Consider the following 24,131-nt stretch of genomic DNA (forward strand, 5'->3'; position numbering starts at 1 on the left):
GTCAGTTTTTGTGCTACATATATACCTTTTATGTAGTTCCAAGATCTTTATATTGCACCAATGAAAAACTTTTTCAGAAATTGTTTCTTTTTTGACAAATGCACATTTTCTCATTCAGCATTATTTAACTGTATCACTTATGTGGATTAATGAAATTAGATCTGAAGAAAAAGATCCCTATGAGACTAAAACATGAATAATGAAGAATGCAAAAAGCAAACAAACACACAAAATGTGATTATGGAAATGAATGAAAAGAAAAATTTATAAAAATTTAAGATTAATTTTAAAAAGGTTAGAAATATATAGAGGTCTTAGAAATATATAGATAGTCTTAGGAGAAATAAAATAGAAAAAAGTAAACAAGTAGAAGGAAATATAGAAGTGACTAAAAGTTAAAAAAAAATTTATTTTAATGGAGTTTAAGATCAAAAATAACTCATAAAAATAAGGGTGTGACTATGCAGACATGAATTTAGAGCGAGCGAGAAGTTGCGAGCGATTTAGTTGTCGCAAAGGAAAACCATGCACAAACGAGAAGCGAAAAATAACGCTGGCGAAAGCGAATTTCTGGTTCTCGCACATATCTGACAGGTTTTGATATTTATCACATCTCGCCTCTTCTCGCCACATGTTCTCGCTTGCTCGGAAAATTCGCTCGCGTCTGCATAGTCGCACCCTAAATGTTAAAACTTATCTATCATCAAGAATGCTTAAAAAATCAGAATACTACTACTGTAAAAATTATCACCATGCATGCATTTACTGTTTGTAAACAAAGAGCAAACAAATATTCATTATTACAAAACCTGTAATACAAATGTTAAAAAAAAAAATATATATATATATATAAATAATTAAAATTATATTAAATAAAAAAATAAAATATTAAATTTGAACTATTATTATAGAAAATAGAAACAGTAATTAATTGAAGACATGAACATATGAAGGTGTTATGTTACAAAATCAGTTTTAAGTGGATTGATATTCACGCTCTTATTTTTAATTATTTTGGTGTTAATATATCCATAAAATAGTATGTTGCAGAGAACATTACCATGTCTCTTAATTTCTGAGATCTTTAATGGGGTTATATGAAAGTCTTAGATACAACAACCTCCATCCATGTAAGGACAATCTGATTTTGAATGATTGCAACAGAATACCTTCCCTTCATCCACTCATGTCTTCAATTATTATTATAGATCCCTAATAGTTATTTTATGTAGGAATAGTTCTAAACTTAATATTTTGTTTTTTTTTTTAAACTTAATTTTTGTGTACATATTCTAAAATTTGTATTTTGGTTCTAAAACAAATATTTTGTTCATTTTACAATCTCAAGAAAATTTAATTGCAACACATTATAGCTTGAATAGTAACATTCTATGCACCTTTAAATGTTTTTGAAAATAGATATACCGTATTTACTTGCATATAAGATGAGGATTTTATTCATTTATCACTGCTTCAAATTCCTAGGTTGTCCTATACGCGTGAATGAAAGATTCTTTGCGTTTTTGCAAATAATTTTTGTGAACCGTGTATTTGCATTTTTTACCAGATGCTTACCCTCTTGTATTTAAAACATAAGTATTTTACCTGGGTTGTTTGAATTGTTCTTTTATATTGTCAGGAGTAAAGACAAATAGCAATAGGAAAAGCAAAGCTTTTAAATTGAATTCCAGATTGAAATTCCAAAATCACATGGGAGCCCGATATAAGTTTTAATCCATTCCCACGTGAAAACAGATGATTATTCGGAGAAACTCATAAGTGTAATTGACGGAGAGTGGATTCGACTGTTAAGAATTGGAAAAAAAGATTCCCAATTGTCTGGCTTTACGTGAACAAATTATATTGTCGATTTTACAAGAATTTTCCTTAAAGATTAAAATGCTAGTAATTTTTGCAGGACAATGTGTGCATTTATGTTCATTTGATATTTTACTTGTGATTAAACGAAATAAAATTGTATTAATAAATCTAATTTTCTTTATTTTGATCTTTAAAGTCACACCTCGTCCTATATGCAAGTAAATATGGTAAATTTAAAAATATTACTGGTAGAACATCTGTTTTTATGTTCTATTTTTGATCTTAAATAGTAATAATTTTTTAGAGAGAATACTGTTGAGATAAAATATTTCATGATAAGAATATATTTAAGACAGCAAAATATACTCTTATTGTAAAGTATTTTAAGACAGTAAAAAGGATATTGAAGTAGATATCTAACTCCATATATCACTGACTATTAAAAACCTTACCATTTGCATTTTAAAATATTTTGTTAATTATTTTAAATACATATGAAGTTATATATATCATTATTGAATAATCATAAAACTTAAAACATTTTAAAATGAAAAACAGTGTACTAATAACTACACCTTATATACTTTTCCAGCAATAATTTAATTAAAACAAACATTTTCGACCCCATTCAGAAGTCTGCCTCAGGTTAAAGTTGAAAAAAAAACAAACAATAAAAAAAAAAGTTTAAATGACTGATAATTTTTATATCATGGAAAGTAATTTAAAAGATAAAGTAGAAAAGCAGAGGCCACAGTGTGTTAACCTCAATGATAAAATAAGAATTATTGTTAAAAACAACATTCCATGCAGAAAAAGTAGAAAGGCATTCTCTCTTCTATAAAATTATAAGTAAAAGTCAAAAATAATCCAGAAAAGCAATAATTTATTAATTCTGTGAATATTTACTAACTGATATGTCAATATTCAATATTGAAACAGAAACAATGATATCCATTACATTAAAATAAATTTTGAATAGTTTCAATTGTAAGAATTTTTATTCATCAAATATCATAAAACTAACCTTTTGAGATTTTAACCATTTGAGTAACTACAAAAAAAACCTATAAAATTGATACTATATATATATAAATTTATTTAGATGAGTATATTAATTTATATTTCATGCTTAAAAGTATTACATCTATAAATGTATATGAATTGGTTCAGTGAGGATCACATGCCTTTATTAATATAATTGGTTTTTTAATTAATTTATTTACAGTAATCTGGGTAAAGCATCATAAGAGTAAAAACACTGAAGTCTGGACTGAATAAAGCAGCAACAAGTTGCTCAACTTTCCCTGGAAACATTTAAAAATTTAGTGGCACCATCTGTTACCATATTTTATTTAAAAACTTTTTATATTTTTAACTATTATAAAATAGCAAAAAGCTTAATTTTGAGGATAGAGATGAGTTTTATAAAAAAAATTGTAAATGCTAATAACAAGTAAAATTGTCATTAAGTCTGACCCTTTAACCACCAAAATTTAATAGCATCAATCCCCTAGTACCATGATTCTCAATCCATGGTCTGCGGAACATGGGTACTCCATGAAGCCACTTCAAGTGTTCCGTGAAAAAAAAAATCAAATATACAATTAAAAATTGTTGCAAAAGAAAAATCAATACAATGTAAAATAATTTTTGTATTGGAATGTAATCAGCAAACGCCAATGATGTAATATACTAGACTGAACGTGCTCGATTTAAAAAAGACTTGTCACTCCCGATTTAAAGCTGATGTATTGTAAGTGTTCCAGGAAAAGAAACATCAAAGGTTAGTGTTCCCCAACTTCAAAAAAATTGAGAACCATGACCCTAATAAACAAACCTCCCTGCAAAATTTCAGAAATTTTCAACAAAAAGCACAGGAGTTATTAAGCTTCAAACAGGATAAACAAAATAGTGTCCCCTCACACACAAACATCCATACATACAGAAATCTCTCCCTGAATTTTTTTTGCATTTCTCAATGTTCAAGGTGTCCTAAGTCCAAAAATGTAAAAATCTGGACAGGTCATTTTTTGCCAGATTGCTATACTTTCCCTCTGTATAACAGCCAGGAAAGTAAAAATTTTACTGATGATGAAAGGAGAGATGGGACATTCATAAATTAATATGATAAAAGGATATCTAGTATATCTTAAATAAAATTTTTCAACAATAATACTTCTTTAAACTTTTATTTTTGAAGTGTACTTAAAATAATTAGAATTTCATTTTACAGTATCATCATATATAAACTTTTATTCACTTAAGATAAAATTCTAAGTATTTCAAAAATGGTTATATTTTTTGATTAAAACTTCTTAAATAATGAAAAAAATCCTCCCTCCAAATTCCTTTAAAATATAACAAAAACATGCTTTGTTGGAGCTCCATTTTTGTTTTTGTTATATCTTACTTCTTAAAAGTATAGCTTTATTATTTTTTTAGTAACTAATTATTTCATATGTAAATTTTTTGCTTAGAGAGTACTGTATACAAATTTATCCAAATTATTAAACAAGTTTTTAAAATAAAAACTAAAATTAGAATGAATTAATACAACTTGAGTTCAAGTTTTAAAATTTCAGATCAGAAGTCTCTACAGAACTGAGAAAACCAGAAATCTATTTCATAATAATATATGCATTTATTTAAAAAAACTCAAGGGCTTAAAAATATAAAATTATCTGTTAGAATTCTACTTAAAAACCTTATTGATGTTTGTTTTATATATTGAAAAAATTTTGATATTTTAATGATCAATATCATAATAAAATAATTACAAGACAAACTGACCATTTAAGATTCACTGAAATGAAATACATAAGATTAAAAATATTTTGAACCATAAATAAAGGCGAACTAAACCAATATCCAGTACAAAAATGTAAGACTGCTAATGTTTTTGCCTTTATTACGTATAGCCAGTTTGGCTGATGTTTTATATTTTAAACCATATTCAATTGCAAATTTTTTATTTTATTTTGAGTATTAAGATAGAGCAAATTAATTTCTAGAACTATGATTGTTTCTATATAATGAAAATTGAGTTTAATTTTATTTTAGCATTGATGCAGGATATCCAAAAATATACCTACCACATTTTAAACAAAATGTCACAATGAATATTAAAAATGTAACAAAACTAATACTACTCAGTATTTGAATTTAATGTACACTTGTTTTTTTGGTCTTTTCAGGGCATATAAAACATGGTGGCTATAAATCACTGAGCAGCATAAATTCATTGTTAAAGAATTTTTATCATTGGAAGTCCAGAAAATGTGAGGAAAGCATGTCAGAAGTCAGCATCAAGGTTGGACCAGACAAATACAATAACTAACCTTGTCCAAAAATTCTGCAATACAGGAACAGTGTTGGATGATCAACCCCACAGCAGCAGGCTTTCCATAGCAAGGACAAACCAATACTCAAACAGTTCAAGAAATATTCAAAATAAATCAGAAAAAGTCTATTTCAGAAGGGTTTACAACAGTTATGACTGAAACATAGTGTGCACTGAATTGTCAAAAAACAATCATCTCTTTCTGTACAAGATCCAGGTACAACAGCTCTTAACAGAAAGGAATTGGAATATTGTTGCAAGAGTGCCATTTGTCAAGACAATGATCAATAGAAATGAGACAAAACATCAACATAGGTTGCATCTGGTTTTTGGATTAGGCTCATTTTCATCTCAACAGCCATCTCCTTGTATAGCACCAGTATTTGAAATGCTCCAATATTTTTACAATAATGTGGACTATTTCAAATACTATGGCACCAGAACTGATCAATTACAATAATCTTTGGACTTCATCCATGTGACTATTTCTTATGCAGTTATCTGAAGAAAAAAAACAATATAAAGTCCAACTCAAAGACTTTGGAAAAGCTCCACACATAATAGGCAAGAAATAGTCATCATTTCAAATGATGTCTTTTAATGTGTAGTCTCAAATTTTCAAATCAGGTTATGTAATATCACTGTAGAGAAAAATGGAACACACTGTCATGTAAATTGTTTAAAATACAGATTACAAAATACTATGGATAATACTTTTCTTCTCTTCACTACAAAGTAATAAAGCACTTATCTTGGTAGGTATATTTTGGGAAACCCTGCATTTCAAAAATTAACTTTTTTGAAAAAGTTAATAGTAAATTACAATTTGATATTCTTTGATAGCTTATTCAAAGCAAAATTTGATTCGGCTTTTCTCACCTTCAATTTTTAAATCTATTAAAAAAGATTTAGAAAAATTATTCTTATCTTTTTCTATTTACCAAAGTCAAGTATTTATGAAAATTATATTAAAAATGTATAAATTTCAATAAAATTTGTTATCTTTTTTTTTTTTACTTTCGTGATGTTTTTGTTCAAGGTGAATTTTAAAAATAATAATAAACCAATTTTAAAAGAAATTATTTTTACGTAAAGTAATGGTTTTAAAGTCTTTTAAAAATCAGCTTATTCTTATTTTAAAATTCACCTCAGATGAAAAAGTCAGGAAAGTAAAAAAGGATAATTACAAATTTTATCAGAATTTACATTTTTTAATATAATTTTTTAGTTTTTATTTAATATATTAAATTTTTTTAACTTTGTAATAAAGCTTATACACATTAAACAATATACAGTCAAACTTCCTGATATAGCCATATAGCCTATTGCACCATTCTCATATAACCTATATAACAAATCATCTTATAAATACTAATTAAGAAACTCTTCAGTAAAACATCACCCTCACAAGCTCACAGACCATATTCATAAGTTACTAAATATGCAATTTTGTGTTACAAACAACATTGTTATGACTAAATTATATGATTCTCAAATTCAAACTAAAATTATGTATAGAAACTCTATACTCTATCTAATTCTTATTGTTTGGGTTCTTCAGTTTAGTACCATACTCAACTTAGTGCCAATTTTAAAGGCAAACAAATGGTGATACTTAATTGAGGTTTGAAATGTATAATTAAGCCATTAGTAAATTTCAGATTTATTTTTAGCTACTAACAGAAAAATCCAATTGCTAAATGTTAAATCATTTCAAATAAACAATAAAATATAAATATAACTATGCAGTCAGTACACATGAACTGAAAACAACAGTAAATAGTTAATAATAGTTTTGGAAGATATTAAAAAAACATATTTAGAGTTTTTATACTACAGATTAATCTTCAGTCAAAAATCTTTAAACTCCAAAACATTTTGTAGTTTAAAGATTTCAACTGAAATGTAAGGTTAGTCTATAGTATTTACATTTCCTTCAGTTTTGTATGAATTTAGAACTTATAATTTAAACTTTTTTAAATATACTAAAATTTGTAATAATTAAGAAATGAGTGTAAAATCTTATTTATTGTTTTTATAAGAAGTTAGTTTGTCCTATTACCATACATATCTAAAATTTGAGTGCTTGAGTTTTTTAATTTTTATTTTATTAATGCTCTCTAAAGATCATTTCTTTATTCTGTTGGTTGATAAAGTGATTAGAGTCACTGAATCTGATCTTAGGTGATTAAACAAAAAATTGCTTTATAGTATTCAGCTGTTCAATGTATACAAGACAGTATCAACTATTAGTGTACTGTTCTAATTGATTAATCAACTATTGTCAATTCATACTTTAGTCAACTGTTCAAAACATGATAAAAATAATTATAACACTATTGATTCTTCATTTAAAAGTTTGTTTTAATTTATAAACAAATATTGAAATTTTAACTTATCAAAACTATTTTTTTTTAACTTTGTCCTATTTTTTATTTATTTATAAATAACTTAGAAAATTGAATCAGTCATTGTTTTCAGATATTATAATTTTAATTTATAATGAATAAGGCATTTAAAATAATATTATAGCATGTTTTTTTATTTTCAAATTTTAAATAACAATTAAAAGCTTTGCTTTCTATTATATTACTCATTAAATCTGGAATAGTTATATCCAAAAATAGCATTTCCCATTTGTACATTTGTGAATTATTATGAAAATATAACACATTAACATAAAATCAATTTCAACAGATCATTTTATATGAAACTTAATAACTGAAAGTACTTATTAAATATTCATATGATTTATTTAGAAAACAGTTATGTCTAATTCTAACAATTCATTATTTTGAAAAAACCTTTATACAGTTATAAATAAGAGTACAAATAAACACTATAATGATAATGTGATAAGTTTTATCATCTCTAATTTTATTCTTCTTGAAAAATTAAACTATTAACATATTCACACTATGACAAAATTATAATCTTACTCACTCTTTTCAGCAGATAATTTCAGTCTTATTATCTACTGGAAAGAGTGACTAAAACTATAATTTTGTCATAGTGTGAACTGAAGTTCCTGCTCAAACGATTAACATATCCATAACATAACCTATGACAACGTAACATAAATTATAATAAACTGTAATATTTAAAATTATGTTCAATTATTAAAAACTAATTTATATCCCAAATTGCATACAGGTGTAGTTTTAACTTTTCTTCAGATTCATAAATAGATTAAAACAAAGTTTCAATATAAAATTTATAGATTACCATCAGTATATTTTTGATCATCAGATTTAATTAGTTCTGTGTTTATTTACTGTTTTTGTTATTCAATAATTTGTCTTAATTGGTAAGCAATTATGACACTTTTTTTAAAATTCTTTTTCTTCATAATTTAAAACCTACATCCTTTTTGTCTTTTTTTTTTTAAATCTAATATCTAGCATTATAATGGTTACACTCATTTTGTTTCCAGAAATTAAATTATTATACTGAATGACAAATTGCTTGATAGAATTTATGCATGTTTCCAAGTATAAAAATTTTTACATGTTTAAATAATTTCAAAATAACAATTAGTGGGATTACATCTAAATATCTGATATAAAATAAATTTAATTAATATGCAACATGTTCCAAATTAAAAACGACATACAGGTAAAACAAAAAACAAGTGTAAATCACGCATAACAACACTGATAGCTGCCGTCCACAATACCCCAGAAATTCAATCGGCCATCAAAACGTCCGGATTTTTTATATTTAATTTTCTTAAGTGACACATAAACAAGCTATAAATGAAATATTGACCGTTACAATCTATGAACGAGTTCTATTGACCATAACGACCACAATATATGAATTTTAATATAGTATGTTACCTAATTATTTATTTACATTGACATATAATTATCTGCAGATCGAAATTTCGACGGTGTCGTAAATTTTTAAAATAAACTATGAAAATATTAGGAATATTCCATGCTAGTTAATGATAGCGATCTATTAATATCTATATAACAACGTCAAAATTGTAATTACTCTGTCCCGTAACATCATTTTAATGTTTATTTATTATTATTAAAAATATGCAGGAAATTTTTTAATGTAATTATTTTAGATACATATGCTTAAAACAGCAAGAAACAAACGGAGAATACTTTTCTCAGCACCGAATAGCTTGACCTATTTCTACGAAACAGGTTCTACCGAGACTGGACGTGACGGATTTTACATCGAGAATAATTAAAATTAATTATTTGAATATTAAATCATTTCTTTAAACTTTTAAGAAAAAACAGTAAATAATTTTTGCAAATATAAACTACAAGTTTTAAATGATTAATATTCACAAACAACTATATGTGGGAGACGGAGATGACGTATTAACGCACAGGAATGTTACCGTACAACTCCCGCACCCAATGCACACGATCATCAAAGTAAGTGCCACTGACATCCTTCGAGTTTTTATATTGAGACAAATTACACGATTCAAGAAACTCATAATAAAACGACTATTTTTGGAGACAATCAGATCGGCAGCCACGGGACAGAAAAATAGGGAAGTTGAGCCGGTCCAACTGGAAGATCAACTCTTATTTTCGTTTCATTTTAACTTGTCTTTTACGATATGGTACAACAGAAATTAGACTATTAGTTAAGAGACATGGCTATAAACAATATTAAATTCCAAAATTTTCTTTCTAAAAACCGGATACCGCTAATACACAGAAATAAACCTGTAAGAACATTCAATTGACAGACAACTTCCGCATGTCCGAAAAACGTGGTCAAGGTGTACCACTTACTAAGTAAAGAAGGCCAGTTAGCATCGACTTGAATTCAACTCAAGGTTTTTCCAATCTAAAAAGTTCGTCCACCTCAACTATATCCCTTAATTATTTTGTCTTCTTATCGTCCGGATAAACGCGAGCATACAAAGAAACAAATGGCCATTATAATGCAAGGAATTTCCGTATTTATTTACATTGCGTCTCAAGAGCATTCCGACGAATAACATTCGACTTAGTAATACTTATTTTTCTGTTACGACGTATACGAGAATGTAAGTGGACCAAACACTAGAAAATAGAATAAGCACCTGTTCACTCACCAAATTATGCAAAGGCCTGGCCGGCTGAGCCCACGTTTTCCATTTCAGAAATTGAGGATGGTGATAGTTCCAAGCGGGCCCGATAACATGCAAACTTCTACTCGGTATATCGTACTTGGTGGGCATTTCCTAGTAGAATAGAAACCAGCAACACGAACACACATTTACGACCATCGTATGTCTACGGCAGACCATCGACAATTTGATACTGCGCGATTGGCGGAGGCGTTGCCTTGACTACGTGTCGTTCGGTCGATGGGGACGAGGTTACGGCGGTTACTACAAATGTTATAAATACAAGTAAATTTGTAGTAGTCAAATAAACTATCGCCGGGATATCTTAAAACAAACAGATCCTTAGGAAAACCGAGACAAAAATCAAAATTCTGTTAATGTTTATACTTTACGCTATTTATTTTAAGTAACTATTTATTTATTTTTATCCTAGTGTTATGATAGCATTGCGACATTCTTGAACAGATAAATCTAACGCTGCTCGTTACCTTGTGTTACGTAAGTAATACTACCTCCGCCATCTAGTAGACAAAATCATAAATAATAATTAAATTTTAATATATATACAGAGAATTACAAATCAGCCTAATAAACGAATCTGTTGTTATAAAATACTAAAAAACTATGATTAATTAGTATAATTTAAAATACATTATATATATTTTTATTTTAAATGTGGAATAATTATATTTGAAATCATGCCAAATAATTATTGTTCTATTTCCTAATAAAAGCTCTAACAATTTTAAACGTTATTTCTGAGTTGATTTTGCAATAGTAAAATTATAAATAATCTATAAATTACTTCTATGCAATGAAGCTAAAGTAGCTGAAATGTTTCGCACTTCATGCCTATCTAACGTAATATCAACAGTGCTAGCGAGTCAGCATAACAATTTGGACTTATTCGTCAAAAAATTACAAATCATTAACAATCTATCAATAATTAGCAAGAACTTATAAATCGATATTGATTTTATCATTTAAAATCGTCCAAGAATTGACTCCAAACGAGGGATGTCCTCGACTTTCGTACTTTGATTCCCATAAACTCGCTTCTAGCATTCAATATTCGCACTTTCGTATATTTGCCGGCAAACAAAAATTTCGAGCTGGCATTTTCAGCTAGTTTTGAATTAGATAACGCCAAAATCATTTGCGAAAATTATTATTTTTTTGTGTTTTACGTTTATTTAAAAAGTTAAAAACCACAAATCAATGTTTTATACTTTGATTTGTATTACGTATTCGCTGTAAAAAAACTAAACCTTTCCTCTCTTAATTATAGACTTTATAGTTTTTCTTTTTGGATCACTGAGAACGGAATTCTGTTTATAATATGTAACTTTGTTCGATTTTCGTGCAAACTTGAGGGTTAAGAAACGCATTACGTCGAAAGTCGAAGGACGGCCTGTACTTTGAATCATAAAATTAAAAAATAGACCTACGTGGTGTTTACATTGATGAATCGCAAAATTGATCAATTTTATTATAGATTATTTTTGATAATTTTATAATCTAATTTTTTTTAATTCTAAAAATGTTTTGACCAGAGCCGTAGCTACGGGGGTTATGAGATGGTTTAAGTCCCATCAGGTTAGTCGGGACAGGGCCAGATTTAACAATCAGAGGGCCATAGGCGCAAATAAGGTGGGGCCCCCCTTTAACAGTAGGCAAATTTGATGATTTAGAAAATTTATAAACTTGACGAACGTGTATAAATAATCGCGCAATATTTCAAGTATTTTAAAAATTTCAACTGTAGGAAGTTGTAAATTTCATTTAAAAATAAGGTTATTGTAAATATACATATATTTTATTGTGTAAAACTAATTATTTTAATTTAATTGAAAATGCTTATGTAAATTTTTTTTCCTGCAAGTTACCTTTACACCAGTGAAATTTATATATATGCAATAGTTAAGTATATAGTAAAAAAAAATATGTTTAAACATAGTTTTGTGGGGGCCCTGGGCACCGGCCCCAAATGCCCTTATGTAAATCCGGCCCTGAGTCGGGAGTGCCCATATGCACTATATATAATACAGTATATACTTTCGCTTTCATTACGTAAACTTAGGCTACTGTTACTTTCTTTTAACGCTTGAACTATGGCTAATAGGCGTAGTGCTGATTGGAAAAGAAAAAAATTACCAGTCAGAATTTTTTCATCTTGTCCCTGTAGCACCCCAATGATTCATTCCTAGTTACGGGACAGTTTCGACTAATGTTTTGTAATTTAAAAATATAAATATGACACAATATCTAGAATTATTACATAATCGCAACTGATTTTTGCAATACGTTCAAAGTGCAATAAAAGAAAATGCCCATTCATTCATCTGTAGATAGGTGACACTTCGAATAATTCGAATCAACCGTCCATGTGGAATGCCGAATTTGTTAGTCATGAACAGTATTGTGAACCAAAAACAGTATCGTTTCTCCGAATTAATATACTGTATATAGTTTTCTTTTTCCCCGATTTTCTCAAAGTTTAAGCATTAAAATTTTTTCTTCCAACGATACAGATTTATATAAAAACGTTTTATTACAAGTAAAAAAAATTAATTTTTAAAACAGGATACTGTACTTAACAGAAAAACTAATTTATTTGGGAATTTCTCTATCGAATTAGTCCGTATTAATGATATCGTAAATATTTTTCAATGAGATAAAGATAATAGCGGCCGGATGGCCGAGCGGTCAAGGTTCGCAGCCTGCCGCCCTGGGGGACCCGGGATCGAATCCGGACGGGTCGAAAAATCCCCAGGAATTTTTCGGGGGGTGGTGCATTCGGATACGTCGGTCCCCGTCCCTCACCACCCGGCCGCCCCATTGTGGGCCTGGCCGAACCCATAATGGGCTTGCTATAAGAGGCCCTCTTAGTGCCCACAGGGCGGAAAGAGTTACAAAAAAAAAGAGAGATAAAGATAATTATTTAACGGTATAAACTATAAAAACAATCAAATTCAAGTTATTATTTTACGAAAATTGCATTTCCAAAAATTTATGGTTTTTAACTCGGTTAAATTTATTCTAATTTTACATGAATCAACTCAATAATTTTTTGAACAAATTGCCAAACTTAAGTAATCCAGTTGATAATTATTATTAAAAAAAAATTTCATTATTTTCTACACCTTCCTTTCCAACTACATGCCCCTAAAATTCATAACTAGTCATGCATATTATTAGCATTTTAAAGTTAACAACACCTATTTTGAGGGTGCTGTAATTTTTAAAAACACCTACAGCTATGTATTATCGATCAATGCATCCGCAGTGAATACCATTCAGTAAAAACCTGTTTGAAGATAGTAATCATCATCAGAATTTTTTACATTATTTAATATCATAATTTCTTACATCATTTCATTGGACAAACAATATTTTACCAGCAAATTTAAAAGATCTGTATTTGCACTTAATTTATATAAATACGTATACATGTATATATGTAGATATAAAATAAGAGACTATATATATAATTTTCTTAAACTACTCAGTTATAATTTCATATAAAATAATAAATCCAAATTTAAATTCATACGTGATATTTAGTATATGAGATTATTTAGAAAAGAGAGAGAGAGAGAGAGTTGCATATCTATAGATGATGATGAGGATTATTATTATATAAAACATGGATACAAATTACAAATTTGAATTTAATCGGTCACATTTACAAATATTTGTGATATGAATCATAAATTTCCATTTAAAAATATTAATACCTATACAACGATTTTAGTGTTTATAGATATTTTAAATGTCAAATTTATTATAAATATTTTTTCAATTGGCAAACATTTTAAAGATTTAACAATTTACGTTGCTGTAAAAATCAGAAAAACAAATTTTATTAAATGTTGGATTAGAATAAACACTTTGAATAATTATATATATTATTTTCTAATAATTATATAGCCTAATTAATATTTAATAATAATTTCATTATTACTTGCATATTGTAATATATTTATATACAATAATTTTATTATTACTTAAATTGTCTGCTCAATAGGTCTTTAAATACTATATATATATATATATATATATATATATACTAAAATAATTTGCTCGATAGATAACTTTTAAAATTATAAATTAGATAATTCTTTATTTTTTATATAATTTATCTGTAGATTTGTACTTCTGTGGGGAAAAACAAAAAATTTAATACTTCATTAACAATTTTATTACCAATCAGTATTATTTGAACTTGTAATGAATAACTTAAAAGGGGTGTTTATTAACATTGACTGTTTAATTATAATAGAAACACTTGGCTTAATTTATTCTAGATTAAAAAGTTATTACACTGATCTAATATTTATATAACAATTAATCGTCAATTGATATTCCGATATTTTTCTTAGTTACCCACACGCCGACGATTCTTTAGACGAAAAGCAAACATGCGTAAATTTTGTTTTTGATTTATATCAAGTAGAAACAACAGATGGTGCTGCAATCGTATTTCGTATCGAAGTTATACTATAAAACGTAAATGATTGAAAGTGTCATTAAAAAAAAATGATAAAAATAAATAATAGTAGTAACTGTAATAAACTTTATTCGAATGAATATTTCTTTAGGCTAATTTTTAATCAAATTTAGGCGAATAACCGCTCGGCCCACGTAAGTACAATAATGATGCTCCTCCCATACTTTCTTTTAAAAATAACAGTTTTAAAACGCCTTTTCTTGTCTCTTATAATAAACATCCGAAATGACACCGCAAATAAAAGTAGATCGCCGTAAATAGAGACTTTTAACAATCGTTTGATGATAGAGGAAGGTCAACGCTCCTAGAAAGTTTGGGGCACGCCTGGATCGCCGTTAGGGTCAAAACATCTGATCTATAAAAACAAAATTTACATTCACGAGTATCAAATTAAAATTAATCAACATGTTAAATTGCTAGCCATAAATTAATCCTACCAAAGTAAAACGGCCATTTCTCCTAACTAAATTATATGTATATTTAAAAAAAAGAGAGAGAGAGAGAGATTCGAATGAGAAGACACTGAACTTTGATGGTTGCCTTGGGCCAGACAACTTTGCACTCCAGCCGCAAATACCAAGAAAACTGGCTCCGGACATTTTCGAAATAAACCAACGGTGTGGAAATACTTTTTTTCGTTTGTTTCCGTTTCATCCACGACTATTACAAACAGATACAATATTTTCCGTTTCGTCATCTAAAAACACCGTAAATGATCTTAAATGATTTTACTCTCATTTATTACTACGACTTTGGAATAATCTGCATTCATAAACAATCGAATATGTAGGTCAACATAGAAATGAGAGTGACGAGTGTTTTGATGAAAAGATAAATGATACAAATGATAATATACATCTTCAATCATTGAGAAATAATGAAAATATATTTAAAATATTCACTTATTAAAGTCTATACTGTAACTGTAATAATAATAATATGAATTGTTTACTCATTTACATTTAGATAATATATATGTATAAATATACTAAGTGAAGTTGGCGACATTTTTCATTAATACACTTATAGTATGTTCTGAATTTTTAAAAAATATTTCAAAAGAACATAACCTTGCATAACTTTGTTGTTTGTGTGAATACAAACACACAAAATATAATAAATCTAATTTAAACTTTTAACATTTTATAAATGTAAATTATTAATTAATTAATATATTTTTACATAGACTAAACTTTAACATGATATATTGTTATGTATTTCTAATTAAGATATAATAATTTTGCACAATCATAGCAACTATCAGTTTTGATATGTAATTTTCAATAAAATTTATTCTTGTATAAAAATTATCCATCATTTTAAAGTAGATACAAACTTTTCTAATAAAAATCAATGAAATATTGACTTTCAGAATATATTTTATATAATACATTGTCAGTTGTTTGTATACCAAATATGAAATAATAAATGATATATTGTTCATAAAAATGAAAATATAAGAACATAAAATTTGCTGATTGTTACTGTACATAATTTAAAATTTAAAAATTTATGTTTTGGATTAAAAAAATAAATAAATATATATATATATATAATCTATATAGATATATGAATAATATATAATCTGGAAATAACATAAATTTATTCACTAAAGTTTTTTTAAAATACATCTACAGAATTAATTGTGAAGGAATTTTAACACAAATAACTGTTAAGATAAATATGTCAAGTAGAAAAATGATATAGAAATAAGTAGAGGAATATATAACAATGTTTTTTAAAAAGAATTTAGATTAACTATTTATCAGTCGTACGATAAGATATCCATTATGATTTTTCCAAATTATCTGTATTTATTAGATTGCAGTAATATAATGGTCTATCTTAATTCAAAGTAACAAAGTTTTGATTTATAATATCGAACCGAAATAAAAGACGGTATCCTACTATATTTTAATTTAATTTGTCTACTAAATTTATAACCAAAAAAGATTTGATTTCTTTAATGATAAAATATTTTATCTAATCATTATGAAAGAGTTACACATAACACACCTTTCTACAAGACTTTTGATGTTAGTCAATTCTGTAAACATTCACTATTATTTCAAATCATGGGTACCTTTTTGTCCCTTTAACTTATATTATTAAAAAAAAGGAATGATTTCATCACATAATTCGACAAGAGTTTTGAAAACATTGGAATTCAGTAACTGTAGAATTAAAAAATACATTCTCATACTTTATTACACACAGAATTTTGAACCCACATATTTGTATCTGATATTTTCTATGTAAATTGTTTATCAACAGAATTTGGATGTAACACAATTGGAGTTACCGTGTATCAAATTCATTTGAAATTATGATTTAAAACAGCAATTAAATATGAAGCATTCTTACCTCATTAAATGCCATTTCAATTTTTTTCTTTGTTATTTCAAAATATTAGCATTTTTAAAGACAGATGACGATTTGTTTCCAAATAGAATCCGATAATCCACTTTATTTGCCAGCGCAGATGAAGAAATTCGGGTGTTTTTCTTGAAAGAAATAAACCAAAACGAATGCAAACTTCCCAATTTTTCAACTCAATTCAAAAGTAGGCTTAAGTGTAGATCATTAAGAGTCGATATTTACTTTAAGTATATCTCTCGATATACCGATCTCATGCTAAACGATTTGTTATGGATACCAACTCTTCCTTTTTCGACCGAAGGTTATCCACGATAGTTTTATTCATAATCTTATACTCCGCTTCGTTGTCTTCCTGACAAACAAACGATTCTCTAGGGACGCCATCTTGGTATGACGTCATAGAACACGTCACAACATCACGTGTCGGAAGTGAATACATCAACCGAACATGCACAATCCGGCTGTACACGTGTTGGTTGCGCTTCTTCACACTTTCAATTCTCATATATCGTTATATTGAAATATCCTCGTGTCTTCCTTATATTCAAATGTTTATTGTTATAAACAGATTTATCTTATCCATATTTACAATAGATTTTATATATTTTCTTTCGAAACTTTTCTAATTGCAAAGATTTATTGCACACTAATTACGTTTGATTCTTACGTAAGATCCGTGCAATTTTATGGTAGAAGGTAATTAAATGTATGAATATTGTTTGCTCTACTAATATTTACTTATATTTAAATACGAAAAGAAATTAAATCGAGAGTCGTGTTTAAGTAAAATTTTAATACTCTTCGACAAATTGATTTTAATTAGTGACTTCGTTAAAAGAGCAGAATATTCTATTTATCGCTTTTCAAGTAGAGCCGCTTTTGATTCCAGGTGGTTGCAGTAACAGGTTGTGGTATTCACAGTCCATTGGCGATGTCTGCTGTTTTGTTAACCAGTGGAAATATCTTAGAAGAGATAACAATTCCTATTCAAGATAAGGATAAAATTTGAAGATTTATGATTTACGTAATTTTTTAATGTTGCATAAATATGTGTTGGCAAAAATGTTACTGAATAAGCAACTTTAATCAATAAGAGATATGATTTAATAATTTTAAGTCATATCTCTATCGAAATTACAATTTTAAAAATTCGCATCATAAATTAGTAATTAGAAAATACTGTATACGGAATTACATGCTGTAAATACTGGAATATCTAATAATTGGATTATTTTTTATTCTATGCTCCCAGATTCTTTATAAAATTTCTAGTATATTTTATTCACTGATATATTTTTCATATCATAAAACATGTTACGTCTATATATGTGTATATATAAATGTGTGTTTACACACACAAAATCATTTCAGCATTTTTTCACGCATGTGCAAAATATTTTCTTGTTTACTTATTTATTTGAAAACTTTACTGTATTTATAACTAAAAATTTCTATAAAATTTTTCTAATTTTCTTCATAATGCAATAGTTTCTTGGCAAATTATTTATACAATATATTTATTATTATTTTTTTTAATGAGTCATTTCACTAACGTTTAAAATTTTGACTTTTGCAACATTAGATTTAATTCATTCGCTTTATTAAATATTACTTCTTATGTAAACAAATATAATTAATAATAATAAGTTAATTCTTCGAATATAACACAAAGAGGTTAGTTTTAAAGATGATAATGTCTATTATATAGACATATTTTAAGAACGTTCTTAGAGAAGAGTTAATATATTCTTGCTTCGTCATATAGTGATTCGTTCTAACCACTGATTATCTTAAATCCCTATTTGTATTTTTATTATTATTTCGAAATCTCACGAAAATATTTTTAGTAGAAAATAACTGAAAGTGTTATCAACATTAAGAAGCGATTAATTTCAATCTTAAGACTTTTGTGTAACGAAATGTAATATTTCCTGAACATCCCTCACTGAAAATATAATATTTCTATTTTCCTTCTTTTAATTATCGCTTATTAGAATATCACACAAATCGTTTGAATCTGTTCAAATAACAGTGGAGAGACCAAACAGGAAATTTATTATGTTTGGCTGTAATGCTTATCATGATATAAATTTCGAGCTTCAAAAATAAATACAGCATTCGATTATCTTTCTAAACGAATATAATAGTAATACAAGTCTATAGAAAACTATATATGAGATTTTTACAAAATTTTACAAATTTTTCTAACTAATTTTTTAATCTGAACGAACTTAGAAAATTAACTTTCACATTTATAGTTGAATAATTTCAGATTTTAAGAAACTAATTTCTTAAGCGCATGAAAAATATCTACTTTTAACTTCAAAATCTGATTCACCATTGGTTATTTGGAGCGAAACGATCAATAAATTTCTTTAATTGAAACACTATTTCGGCTTATTATATACAGAAATATTTACAACAGATACGTTTTTAGCGATGAATCAGAACACTATTTATCAATTAAGTTGAAAAGAACACGAAGAAAAAATTTTAATCATAAAATGTAAACCTTAATAATCAAAATTAATGACTATAAGTGTCAAAAAGTGAAAGCTTATATTAAAAATAAAATTATTTAGTTATTAAATATGTCCTATTAAAATTTGAATGCGTGCAGATTTGTGTGTTCGTTATTAAATCTTAAAATTAAATAAAATGAACATTTTTAATTAACAAGATGAAATTTAGCTAGATTTTTTTTTAATTGACGAAATCATTAACGGATTTTATTAAAATAAACGGATTTAATTTAAAATTTTCAAATAAACGTTTTAATTAACTAATTCAGAAAGTTTAGGGGATACATTCACATTTTTCTTTTAATTTTTACCCCTCCCCCCATTGTACAAGTTTCCGTAACCCCCTCCCCTCTTCGGACGTCCACAACTCAACCCCCATTAAAACCTTTATCACTTTATGCGTGAATATACCATAACTAGAAACGGAACATACAAGAAATTTTGAAATAAATATAGAATGCATAAAATGTATAAAATTTAATGAAATAAAACGGACGTCCACTGAAGCTCAACCCCTCCCTCCCTTCTAGTATGGGCGTCATTTATGGACAATCCTTTAGAGCGTCATCATATGTAAAAATGAACTTAATATAAACAAAATTCAAACCATAACAACAGTTGTCTGTATTCATGCAATTGCGTAAAGTATTATTATAACAACTACATTCTCTAAATGAACATTCAACATATTTAAGTTACATATTGATAATAAATATTTGTATATTTAAGTATTCACATTATATGTTACATTAATTAAATATATGTATAGGGCTATTTATTTACCGTGTATGTATGTATATAATATAGGGGCCGTCCATTGTGTACAGCTTTTTACCTTCTCATTGTGTGCAATATATTTTTCGCGGCCCCATACCGCCACAAATACGTTAATAGTATTATGACACACACATACAATAAATAAACACACCATTTGATCTTTTGATCCAAATGTCATTGATCAAAACAAGTCACTCGATATTTTGAAGCATTTTCTTGTATCGATAGTTTTATGATTCGGATATTTTCGAGCTCCAGAAATTGATTGATTGAGTTTATAGTTTACTTGTTTTACTGCTTTTCAAACAAGTTTATACATTAACTCGATAAAAAGTAGTGTATCTCGTTTTAAAATACCGTCTTTATAAACAGATATGACAGTAAAATTTATCGGGTAAATTACTCTAGTATTTCTTTTGCAAATCTATAATTTTACGCTGTTATTAAATATTTTGTCTTCAAAGTTTATAAAACATTCAATAAGAAAAATGATTTATTTCAAAAATCATAATTATGTACAAGCTACTAATCACGTGTTCCGCTTCTGCAACGACGTTGGATGCATGAATGACGAACAATTATACGAACATCTCATCCTCATGGGAATTAAAAATTCCCTCTTCTTCCAGATTTGCGAACGAAAGCATTTTTTACCAACAGAGGGGAGGGGGAGAACAGCTGAAATCTACAATATGGGTCAAGTTATACATAATTATCTTAGCCTTATATACAATGCATGTGAACTTCCAAACAGGTAAATGATAAGAGAACAATTAACTGTAAACAGGTTATGGTTAAATAAAAATGACTGTATGTTTCAGTTTGGTGGTCACAGGCTATTGAACACCTTCATTTTATGTACAGTACATGGCTATAGTTATAATAGAATCTGTTATTTTTCAGATTTTGAATTCTTACAAATTTCTAATTACTGTTGTGAACTTAAAAGTCAGAAAATTATAATCATTATGATTAAACAGTCTTCACTTTCTCTCTTGCTCTTTCTACAAAAGAAAAAAAGTTTTCTTATAAAAAGTGTAATTTTATATATTGCTAAAATATTTATTATTTCCAAAATATTATTCATATCTAATTTAATCATGTTTTCATTTTTATAGTTTTTTCTATTTTTGGAACATTTTAGTTTCAAATAAACTGAATTTAAAAAAATGCCACAAAAATAATTAATGCCATAAATTGATTTAGAGAATAATGAAAAAATATGCTGTATTTTCTAAGAATATACAATATACTCAAGAATATTATATATAGTTATAAGTAATATAAATAAGATATATATATATATACTTAATGAATTAATAATATGCAAAAAAATGTTTTGCATATCTGTTACATATTTAAATTTGACATAATTTTTAAGACAAATTTTCACAGATATTTATAATTTATTATTATTATTTTTTTAAAAAAACTAATGCCTTATTATTATTATACATTTTTTATCCTTATTTTTAAATTTGTAATTATAAATTATAAAATGTTTCAGTTTTGTCAGTTCCTACTCTATTAAATATAGCAAGTGTCATATGTTTCTGAATATAAAATTTTAATAATTTTAAAAGCATTAAATATTAATTAAAAAACAAAAACATTTTCAAATATTTTTTTAATTAAAAAGTTGTTCATTTATTGCAGATAATTTTATTGAATTAGAAAACCATCCACAACTAAGTAAAATTAAAAAAGTTATTTTAACACACTTCAAAAAAATAACATTATTATCTAACAATGACAATTTTTTATTTATCAGCTATTAATAAAATCTGAAACATAACAATATCTTTGTTTGCATTATATATATAATTCATTTAAACTCATTAGCTCTACATTAATAAGAAGGTGCAATTCAGTTTAATTACCTCCTTATATTTTATTGTTTAAAAACAGGATATTTGAGTACTGGTATCTCACAATTCAATTCCAATTTTAGATTGCTAAATTATGTTCACATTAAAATTTTTTTGCAGCTATTTTTTTTAATAAAATTCAAATAGAAAATAAATAATTAGAATGTCGTATTTAATATAATTTAAATGGCATGATATTCAATCTAAATAAATGTTCAACAGTAATTTAAAGTTTTGCTTAAAATTAAGTCAATGCAACATATGAAGTTTTTAATAAATGAATCAAAATATAGCTTTTTCAAAGGATCATCTGCAATAAAAAATTTTTAGAAAACAATTTAAACTGTATTCATACACACAATAAATTGATACTAATAGATTCTTATCAATAGGTTCAAGTGAGAATTTTAACAGTTGTTAAACTTATCATAAAAGTAATCATTTTAAATAAATTATGAAGTTAAATACAAGATATTTCAACAAACTTGCTCGTAAAATGATATTTCAACAAACTAGTTCAATGATTTTTCAAGATATTTCAACAAACTAGTCAACATAAAATGAATTTTATATTACTATCTGAGATATTGAAATATGCTGCTTGTAGCAGTTCATCGAGAAATTTTATAGAAGGAGAACAATTATTGCTAGCAGGACACGTCATTTTATGTGGTATTATCGAGAAAAATGAGCAAGATCGTTCTGTACATTTTTGTGCTCTTTGTCTGCAAACATCAGCTTTAACTTCTGTCCCACACAGAATTACTGGATTTTTAAAGTTTATCGATTTATCATATAAAATTGACAGCATAACTTGTTCCTGTAAAGCTGGACAATCGGGAAAATGCAAACATTGCTTGGCAGTATTATTGTTTCTTAACAGGTAAGCTTGGTTTTTTTACAACACTATATGTATTTTAGTGTAATATAAGTAGCTAATTAGTGCTGAAGGTTAATTAATTAGGTTTTTTTAAGATTTACTAATGTTTATATTAATTTTTAGATTCAATATATCTTAATCTAGCAATTCGTTACATTTTAGTTATGATGCTAAATTCTTTCTGCTTGTTTTTTTTTATTTTACCTTTTTTTGTAACAATAAATAAATAACTAAAATTATAATGAATTTATTCAATTATATCAATTAATATATGATTGGATAGTTGCTTAATTAACAATGAATTATCATTATCTTTAGAAATAACATAGAAGGACTTGAAAAATTATCCAAGACAGATTTGGAATGTTCTTGGAACAGATTAAAAGAAAATGTCCAGTCTAATTATGAAATAATTTCAATAAAGAAATTTTGCCATACTGGATCTAATAATAGCAGAATAGCTTTAAATATTGATTCTGAAAAGTGCTTAAACATTTTAACAGAAGCTATGCCAAATTCTTCACTAACAAAACATATGTAAGTTTTATCTGTTTTAATTTTTAATTATATGAAATGATTGGTATATAATATATTAAGTTTATTATTATTATTGTAGGAAAGGACGGAAAAGCCTTGCATCTTTATCAGAGATAAATAGAGAGATCAACAGAGTTGATCAGAATAATGATGTCAATGCTATTTTCTCCCATGTTCAAAACTTTAATGCAATTTGAGTTTTTAATTGTAATAAATTGTATTATACAAGTATTATAAAAAAAGAATTAATATTAACTTTTAAAAATATCGGTTTAGAAGACTTGCCAAAAAGTCTGATGGATTATTATAAAAATAAAGTTATGGTGAGTATTGAAGAATGTAAAAGAATATGCCTAGAAAGCAAAGTAAATAAAATATTATGGAAGGAGGAGAGGAGCAAAAGAATTA

At 26.7% G+C, this 24,131-nt stretch overlaps 3 protein-coding genes across 4 annotated transcripts in view; 1 reads left to right on the forward strand and 2 right to left on the reverse strand.

The window, feature by feature from the left end:
• GckIII (Germinal centre kinase III) overlaps window positions 1–17,549 on the reverse strand; it is a 65,788-nt gene extending 48,239 nt beyond the window's left edge. The window contains exon 1 of one of the 2 annotated variants that reach the window (XM_067287144.1): window positions 17,125–17,549. In XM_067287144.1, coding sequence (XP_067143245.1) covers window positions 17,125–17,139 — 15 coding nt within the window. In that variant the 5' untranslated portion in view covers window positions 17,140–17,549. Of the gene's footprint in view, window positions 1–10,235; window positions 10,636–17,124 lie in introns of those variants that run through there. The other variant, XM_067287143.1, reaches the window with a different exon arrangement.
• The window catches only part of LOC136989101 (uncharacterized), a 246,419-nt gene that overhangs the window by 161,611 nt on the left and 60,677 nt on the right, over window positions 1–24,131 (reverse strand). The gene's annotated exons all lie outside the window — the stretch shown is intronic.
• LOC136989142 (uncharacterized) lies at window positions 22,867–23,935 on the forward strand. Its single transcript, XM_067287239.1, has 3 exons — window positions 22,867–23,189; window positions 23,505–23,723; window positions 23,803–23,935. The coding sequence occupies exons 1-3, from the start codon at window positions 22,867–22,869 to the stop codon at window positions 23,918–23,920; spliced, it is 660 nt and encodes a 219-aa protein (XP_067143340.1). The 3' UTR covers window positions 23,921–23,935.

Source organism: Centruroides vittatus, unplaced genomic scaffold (assembly GCF_030686945.1).
Source record: "Centruroides vittatus isolate TY-2023 unplaced genomic scaffold, ASM3068694v2 scaffold_435, whole genome shotgun sequence".
NCBI classification, from domain to species: Eukaryota; Metazoa; Arthropoda; class Arachnida; order Scorpiones; family Buthidae; genus Centruroides; species Centruroides vittatus.

Bases quoted from the DNA above. Each gene is read 5' to 3' on its own strand.
- LOC136989142 (XM_067287239.1), top strand. From the start codon at position 22,867: ATGAATTTTATATTACTATCTGAGATATTGAAATATGCTGCTTGTAGC. The intron at 23,190-23,504 runs GTAAGCTTGGTT...CATTATCTTTAG, and splicing joins GTATTATTGTTTCTTAACAG to AAATAACATAGAAGGACTTG. The intron at 23,724-23,802 runs GTAAGTTTTATC...TTATTATTGTAG, and splicing joins TCTTCACTAACAAAACATAT to GAAAGGACGGAAAAGCCTTG.